The sequence below is a fragment of the Phocoena phocoena genome, chromosome 1, assembly GCF_963924675.1.
Source record: "Phocoena phocoena chromosome 1, mPhoPho1.1, whole genome shotgun sequence".
Taxonomy (NCBI): Eukaryota; Metazoa; Chordata; class Mammalia; order Artiodactyla; family Phocoenidae; genus Phocoena; species Phocoena phocoena.
In genome coordinates this window covers 45917989-45927020 of record NC_089219.1, presented here as the reverse complement: position 1 = coordinate 45927020, position 9032 = coordinate 45917989, and the positions used below count along the sequence as shown (strand labels likewise).

Here is a 9032-nt window from a genome sequence, read left to right as displayed (position 1 = left end):
TGGGCCCGTGACCCATGGCCGCTGAGCCTGTGCGTCCGGAGCCTGTGCTCCGCAACGGGAGAGGCCACAGCAGTGAGAGGCCCGCGTATCGCAAAAAAAAAAAAAAAGAAAAAAAAAAAAAAAAAATTTAAAAAAAAAAAAAAAAAAAAAAACTGTGCAAGGTAGGTCCTGTGAAATCCTCATTTTACAGATGAGGAAACCTGAAACTCCATTTAAGCAACTTAATCAAGGATGCACAGCTATTACGTATCAGAGCTAGAATCTGAGTACTGACCAACACCTGTGCCTGTCCCACTATACCGCATGGCCTCTGCCTGGGCAAAATGATTCCAATAAGTAAAAGATTATTTATGTCTGTCTGATCAAGTTAGCCTGAAGTAGAGAAATTAGAATTCGTGCAAATGGGTGCTTTATTGTTCTGAATCTTTTTTTTTTTTTTTTTTTTGCGGTACGCGGGCCTCTCACTGTGGTGACCTCTCCCGTTGCGGAGCACAGGCTCCCGACGCGCAGGCTCAGCAGCCATGGCTCACAGGCCCAACCACTCCGCGGCATGTGGGATCTTCCCGGACTGGGGCACGAACCCGTGTCCCCTGCATCGGCAGGCGGGCCCCCAACCACTGCGCCACCAGGGAAGCCCAAGAATAAGCACTTTTAAAAATCAGATTCAGACTTCCCTGGTGGTCCAGTGGTTAAGACTCCACCCTTCCACTGCAGGGGGCACGGGTTCAGTCCCTCAGGGAACTAAGATCCCACATGCTGTGGGGTGCAACCAAAAATAAATAAATAAATATGCATTTGCCTCCTTATTAAAAAAAATCAGACTCGGAATAGAGAACCAATTAATTTAAAACGCTCATAAATGTGTATGACACAGAACGATTTGAGGGTGATGTAGAATCATGGACCTTTAGAATGGGAGAACTTGGAGCGTGCCTGTCCAGCCCTCGTTTCACAGATGGGAGACAGGCCTGCAGTGGGAATTAACTTGCCACAACCCATCTTACTGGCAAACCGCCTGATTGCAAGCCAGGTGCTACGTCTCCTAAGTTAGGCTACCTTGGGTCCATCTTGTTGCAGGGAGTGATGTCTGGCTGAGTCAGCCTTTGAGCTACAGAAGTGCTGTAGGTTTGAAACAGGTACCCATGCTCTGTTTTCCAAGGGAGACGCGTACAAGGAGCACAGTGATTTGCTCAAGGTCAAGCTGAACTGAAACCCAGGTCTCCTGATTACTTAGCCAGTGTCCTGTAGCCAGGGGCAGTATAATTTGGTGGAAAGATCAGAACCTTGAACAGACAGTCCTAAATCCACCACTTAGCAGGGATGTTATCTTAGACAAATAACTTGTCCTTTGTGCATCTGTGTATCTTAGATTCTTCATCTGTAAGATGTGCTCATGATAATGGTACCTACCTCCCTGGGTTGTCTAAGGGTTGGCTGAGCTGACATATGAAAAGCTTAACCCTTAGTGTGCTCTCAGGAAATGCTTCCTTTACATGGGATGACTTAGGAAATACCCCCATTGGGAGCTCAGGTTCTGCTGTTAACATTATCTCGAGACCTGGGTTTTGTTTTTTTGATATGTTGCTTCACAACCTTCCTGGGGGGTGCCACGAGCAAGAATTAAGTAACCTTAACCTTAAGATGGAACCTGCAGAATGGTTCCATCTCCTTAGAGGAAAGACAGACATTTTCAAACCGTGTACCTTCTTCTCTCCTTTCTGAACTTGCCAGTGTTACCTCTTGCCATAAATTGATGAAATGGGGTTGCTGGCAAAATAACAGGTACAGGCTGTATTATCATTGCTCATTCCTTGGGGAGATGGAGAAGGAACTGGCTGAGAAATGTTTAGCAGAAATAATACTTGAGGACAAAGGCTGGTGCATAACAAAACCGTCGTGTAAATCAAGTTTAGAATGTAAATCAAGCGCTCCATTAATATTCAGTGTTTTAATGGAAGAAACACCTGCTGGGCTATCAATAAAGGAGCTTTGCAGAAATCTCGAAATTGTCATTTCCTTAACTACTTGAGTGCCAGGCCTCTTCACAGAGTTCCCACTGTCCATTTCTACACCTAGACGCCAGAATGCATTTTAGAATTGTTACGCATCAAGGGCACACACGGCTTTGTTTTAGGGTTAGGAAGAGGATTTTTTTTTAAGTTTTCTATAATGTGGAAAATGGGAAAATAAAGATTTTTATGATGTTACTGTGAACTTTGGGGAAAAGAAGTCAAGGTACTTCACTTAATTTAAAATAATGACTTACATCGTAGTGACCCAGACTAGAGACTCTGGTGTCAGACTGCCTGGGCCATTTAGTAGCTATGTGGCCTGGTACAAGATACTTATACCCCTGTGCTTCCTCATAGGTAGAACGGGGACAGCAGTGCCTGTTCACAGCAGGTGCTTGGGAAGTGGCAGTTGCCCTTGTGGAAGGTCAGTTAGTCCTCTGTGCTCAGTAGGTGGGTGGGCAGTGCACATGGCCCACCACAATGGGGTGGCAACTTTAGGCTCCCACGTTCAGGCCCCTCCTCCGTGCAGGGATGGTGTCCACTCCTATTAAGCCAGCAGCTCTCAAGGCTGCTCATAAGCTTGTGGTTAAAACCGTGTAGGGCCGGGAGAGTGAGGTGGAGGCACTTACCGGTGAGGACACCCCATGTACAAGGAGAGAACCTGTTGCCCAGCTCACCCAGAAAGCGCGTGGTCTGACGGAAATGCCATGGGCAGGATGTTGGGTGCTGGCAGGGGTTTCTGCAGGCTGGATTCTTCTACGCAGGTAGACACGTCGGGGACGTTGCAGGTCACAGTGAGCACCAAGACTTTACCATGACCTTGGAGTGAGCAGGCAAGGGCCTCTGGGTTTGTCGCCAACTCCTGGAGGCAGAGGCCCAGTCTTGCTACTGTCAGTATCTCCTGAGGGGCTTAGGGGAGTCCTGAATTCAAGTTCTGGTCCACTCTTCACTAGCTGGCTCTGTAAGCTGCTTCTCCTCTCTGTGCCACTTTTCTTCTCAGCAAAATGTTGCTGAGCTCCTGGCCTCCCATAGGTGTTGCAAGGATTGAGCCCATCCACGTGAAGCACTCTAGGACGCTGTCTGGCATATCCTAAGTGCCCAATAGATGGCAGCCGTTACCACCAAGCCCAGCCAGCCCACACGCTACCCCTGGAATATGTCCTTTCAAGGCTCCTTGCCTTTGCTTGAAGACCCTCCCACCTCTCCCAACCCCACCAATCCCTTCTTCAACTGAACGGCCCACATCCGTCATGTGTGGTGGCTCCCCACACTCCATCTGTTCAGAAGTCATCACTCCTGCCTGTGTCATCAGTCAGTAATTATTTGTTGTGCACCTGCTGTGTGCTGAGCAGGTGCTGTGCTAGGTCCTGGGAGTACACGCACAGTTCAGGGTCCCTGACTCAGTTTCCAGAGAAGTGGGAGCAACTATCCAGTAATCAGACAATTACTGTGTAGTGTAAGTGTAGGGATGGTGCAGGTATCATGGGACATGTGATAAGCCAGGAGGGCTTCCTGGAAGAGGCACCTGGGCCTAATGGAAGACTAGGTGTTAAACAGTAAAGGGGGGAACAGTGGGAATGGAGGGAGGGGAAGAAGTGGAAGAAAGAGTCTTCCAGACAAAGGAAACTGTGCAAAGTCCAAAGCTAAGTGCATGGCAAGACTGGAGAATAAAGTTAAGTTCCATAGATTAAACAAATACTTGGTATGCGGCAAGCTGTGTTCCATGTGCTACACACAGATGAATTCATTTAATTCTCACAGCATCTGCATGAGGTAGATGCTGTTATCCTCATCTTGCAGACGAGGAAACTGAGGACCGGTACCCGAGGCCACTCAGCTAGTGGGTCATGGGGCTGGAATTAGAAGGCAGGCAGTGTGGTTCCAGAGCTGATACTCTAGCCAGTGCACCCTCCTGCCCTATAGCTGAACCGAGGCCAGGATGGCTGGGCTAAGGAGGCTGGAGACAGAGGGAGCTGCAGAGGTAAAGGGCCAGACCCTGAAGGGCCTTGAATGCCACACCAGGAGTGTTGATGGGGGAACAGGGAGCAGGGGCATGGACAGACTTGCTTGTAGTGGCTGCATTTCTCTTCACTGGGGCAGTTCTCAGCCCAGGGTTAGGTTTATGACACCCACTCAACAGCATGACCCTGAAGGCAGAGGCTGGCTGATGCCCTGCCCTTGGCTGGTGCCCATTAAATGTCTGTAAAGCAAATAGAATGAAAGGAACATGGCAAAGGAGGCAGGTGGGCTCTGGAGTGAGATGCTGGGGTTCAGATCCTGGCTCTGACACTCACTGGTGAGACTGCGTGCCCCCATCTCCTTATTCATGAAATTGGGATCACAGACCTGAGAGCATGGCTGTTAGGATGAGAGAATTCAGGTACATGGTTTGCAGTGCTTGCACTCCATATTGATGGCCATCATGTCTCTGCCTGCCCTTGGGCAACTGCCAGCAGTGTGTTTCATCAGGGTTGGCTTAAGAGGGCTTTGTTCCTCCACCCAGTGCTCCAGCTTCCACCCTAATTCCACAGAGGTAACCAGACAGGGTGTGGGGGGTCTCACCTCCATCCCTGACCCCTGGCCCTGGGAAGGGCCACACTCTAGTCTTGTGGGAAGGAGGGGCCCTGGGATGGTGGGAAAGGCTCTGCCTCAAGTCGGGGATGCCAAGGATGCTGGTTCCTTGTCCCTCCTCTGGGCCTAAGTTTCCTCATCTGTAAAATGAGTTGGCGAGGGGTTAAGAACTTGTGGGGAGCTCTGATTAGGCTCTGCTGGAATCCCAGGCATAGGCAGGTGGCCGGGGAGGCAGCAGGTGAAGGCCAGGCCCACAGGTCCCACTGCACGCATCCGCTTCACATGAGGGCCACCTGTCCCCCAACCCCCGCAGGCTCCGCCGCTGAGGAAGGGGAGTGCCTAGGGCCCTTCCCCCACACTCCTGGCTGTGCTCAGCTGGCCTGCGCTGCCCACCATCATAGCCACTGCAGTGGGGCAAGGCTGGGTGAGGCCTTGTGCTCTGGAAGGGGGTGTGGGCACACACGCCAGGCAGGTGGGGCTCAAGGGGCCCCCTGCTCCTCACGCCAGCCAGGTTCTCATCCTAACTTCTGTAGGTCACTCCTAAGTCCGAACTGGGTTCACTCACCTGGCGACCCTTAGAGGATGGCAGAAGTCAGAGGAGGCACAGCCATGGACTGGGAGGCCAGGAGCCTTCCTGGAAGAGGTGTAAGGTGGCCACATTGGGTGTGAGCTTGGGAATGCCTTTACTAGTGCTTGTGTGTATGCAAGTGGGGCCTTGGGACAGGACTCTGGCTAATTTCTTTTCATTCATTAGTTCCTTCATTCTTCCATCCACTCATCGGCACACACTCACTGAGTTCCCACTGTATGTCAGGCCTGGGCAGTCAGACCAGCCCCTCATCTGGCCCCTGCCCACTGAGAGCTTACCTTCTGGAAGGTTTAGTGCAGCATTTCTCTAAGTGCAGCCTTTCTCATTAAGCACTAGTGACAATTTGGGCCAGATATCTTTGCTGAGGGCTGTCCTGTGCACTGCAGGATGTTTAGCAGCGTCCCTGGCCTCCACCCACTAGCATTCCACCAAGTTGTGACAACCAAAAATGTCTCTAGATATTGGCAAATGTCCCCCCAGGATGCAAAGCTGCTCTGGTTGAGAATCACTGGTCTAAGTGCTACAGGTGTGCATGGATGTGCCCCTGCGTATAGTTTCACTGAGTTAAGAGTTGGTTATTAGTAATTATGTGCCAGGCACTGCACTGAGCACTTTGCACATGGTATCTGCACAGCAGGGCCTCAGACATGCCTGTGAGGGGGGAACAGGGACCATTCTCCACGTGGCCGTCCCTCACTCACAGTCACAGCAAGTCAGCAGCACCAGGATCCTACCTCTGGTCTCACAGCTCGCCATCCTAAGTCCCTTTTCTCCCCTTTCTGCCTGTGTCCCACCCCAGCTGGAGCTGCGGCAGGGACTGAAGAGAAGGTGGAGCAGAAACGACTGAGGACTTGACTGCCGGGAGTCTTACGAAAGGGCTGGGTGACGGGGACGATGGTCACATAGGCATCGTTCTCAAGGTGTGTATACTTGTGACCGTACAATAAACAAACATTTATTTCTCATTCATGTTACAGTCAATGGCTGCAGGCCAGCTGCTTCAGCTCTGCTCCATGTGTCTTAGCATCTGACACCCAGGCTAAAGGAACAGCCCCTCTCTGGGAACTATGTTCCCACAGCAGAGGGAAAAGAGCAAAAGCCTACCACGTGATGCTCTGTAAGCTCGGTCTGGACATGTCCACTCACATCCCTTTGCATCAGGAGCAGGGAAGTACACTCTTCGCTGGGGGACGGGGTGGGCAACGCAAGGTAAGGGCACATAAAATCCTCTAGGGAGGAGGAAGCGAAAAGCTACAGACAAAAATACAACGTATGACAGTGACTCAACATACAAAAAGATTTCCCAGTTTAAAAGGCATAAAATTCTGAAATGTAAAAACTGTGACATACTGTCCAAGTATGTCACAGTTCTCCATACTGCCAAGATCAGGAAAAGTGACAAACATTTTAGTGGTTCTGGAGGACCCCAGTTTGTAGGTCTTTATAGATACAGAAACAGGACCTGGCTTTCCTGGCCCCATCTCACCCCAAGGGATCTACAGCGTCTCCACAGAGCAGCCGTCTGTGCTCGTGAAGTCACGGGAGGCCCGAGTCTCTCAGCTCCGATACCTTACAATTACACGCATGGTTTGTGTATGTCTGCAGTGTGAGCCACAGCTTCTCTAAGGCCTGACTCCACAAAGGTTCAGAACCACGTCACTGGATTGTGAGTCAGCGTCCACAGACCAGTGAGTTCCTCAGGTCAGAGATGGAGGCTGGTGGGTAACACAGCTCACAGTGAGTCCAAGGATGTCATGACCAAGGCACGGAGTTTTGTACCAAGAGAGATGAGTGAAGACCAGCTGGAGCTCAGCACTCTGACCAGAGAGGCTGCAGTTCAGGAAGTCGGCAGCTCCTTCCCAACCACAATGCAGGGAATGCCTGTCCCCAGAGTGACAGAAATAAACCGCTGGATTCTAGGAGTAGGTCCTGCTGATTCAAGTGTGCTAGACCCCAGGCTGAGGAGCAGGAGGGAGGAGGAGGTCCAGGGGGCCTGGCTCTCACAGCATGGCCCAGTCACTTTACCTGGCGCACCTTTCTCCCCCGGAGATAATTCCTGCAAAAAGCAGAGGATCCTACACAGACCAAAAATGCTGGTGTCAGGGCTTTTACAAAGTACCTGCAGTGAACACAATAAAAGAGAGGGGTTAATTGAATTGCAATCTTAATCATCCATGGACCTTCCCAACAAGTCAAGGTGAACCTTTAGATATGAGTCAACATTAAAATGCAAGTTCAGCATATTTATTTGTCTGGTTGTTTATAAGTCTGCAAATTAGCATGACCCTCTCTCCCTTAGAACCTAGCGAGAACCTTTGGGCAAGTCCTATAGCATCATGTATGTCTATGGCTAAACGTGAAATAAAACAAGAACACGCTTTCAGTCCTTCATTCAACAGTGAGTGCCCAGGGTAAGCCAGGCCCCTTGCTGAAAACACACATTAAACAAAAAACAAAATTCACCGTCCCTCTCTGGGGGGAGGGAGATAAATAATGACAGCAAGGCACAACTGTCGAAGCATCTGTGAGGTATGGTGTTAGCCCAAGGGACGTGATTCCCTCTATGGGAAAGGGGAATCAGGAAAGGCTTCCGGGAAGCTGCCATGTCTCAGCTTGCGTTAACTGAAAAAGGGGTAGAGACGGGGCATGGGGAAGCAAAAGCCGGGAGGTGCGGGTCACTAGAGCGTTTGCAGCTGTTGGGCATAAAGCAATGGAGTGGGCAGGCTAGGCAAGGCCTTAGCCTCCCGGGTCCAGGGGTGTTAGCAGCACCCCATGGAGTTGGGTATGGGCACAGGAGCCTGTAGCTTGGCCCAGCACCCAGTTCAGGGTCTGAAGTTGCCAGTCACCCGTGCTAAGCCTCCTGCCTATGTTAGTCATTTAAAAAATAATCATTTCCAATGCATTTACACTTTCTGAGAAGCATGAAACTGGTTTTCCTCCACAAATCAGTCTGCTTTCTGTTTAGATTTCTCCCCCATTTTCTGGAAGACGGGGTAGAGTAGACCTTGGGCCTTTAAAGAATTCTGGGTAATCTAACAACTGAGAAAATGAACAGCTAAAAATTTGTCTCTAAACTAGAAGGGAGACTTAGGGCCAGAAAAAAGTGCTTCCAAGAGAAGTCATGGATCATATCTGAAGAAACCTTCACCGCCTGCCTGCCAGGCCGAAGCAGAAGCATCAAGGCCAGCTGGACACCCACACCAAGTCAGTCAGCACATCACCAACTCCCATCCCAACGTGCCTCCTACACTTCTCTCCAATGAACCCTCTATTCAGCCTTCACCACCGAAGAGTACACAAGCTCTGTACATTCCTTGGTAAATTTCACCTGAACACCCCCTGGGGCACCATACACCACCATCAGGACAGAGTTCGTGCTCCTCAGGGCATCCAAGGCTGTTGCACACGGCCCTAACCTGGTCCTCCAGCCTCATTTCCTACCACGCCCAACCACCCTCGTTGCCCTAGCTCTTTTAGCGTAGATGCAAGACATTTGCTTCGCTCACAGCTTAGGGAAAAGTAGCCCAAGAGTCACCTTACAAAGCTACTGAGGGCATTCCCTTATAGTCCAGGAACATCCCAAAGCTGAAGAGACAACTGCCAAATCCAGCTGGCTGCCGCTGCGACTAACAAAGGTGCCCTCGCACAGCAAGACTGCCCCTTAGTCCATCAGAGCTGTGACTCCTACTCTCTCAAATACCTGAGAAACATGTAGGCAACAGCTATTATCCCCATTTTAGAGATGAGGAAACAGCCCCAGGGAGGCAGTACGTGCTCAGAGCCAAAGAGCCACTAAATGACAGTGTCTGACTTCAAGAGCCAATGCTCTTTCCATGTGGCGATGTCAGGGGACACAGGCA

At 50.5% G+C, this 9032-nt stretch overlaps 1 protein-coding gene across 2 annotated transcripts in view; it reads right to left on the bottom strand.

Moving 5' to 3' along the window:
- Positions 1 to 7188: 7188 nt before the first annotated feature.
- TTC4 (tetratricopeptide repeat domain 4) overlaps positions 7189 to 9032 on the bottom strand; it is a 38316-nt gene continuing 36472 nt past the window's right edge. For both annotated transcript variants that reach the window (XM_065886129.1, XM_065886137.1), the window contains one exon: positions 7189 to 7291. In XM_065886129.1, the coding sequence (XP_065742201.1) occupies positions 7189 to 7291 (103 nt within the window). The remainder of the gene's footprint in view (positions 7292 to 9032) is intronic.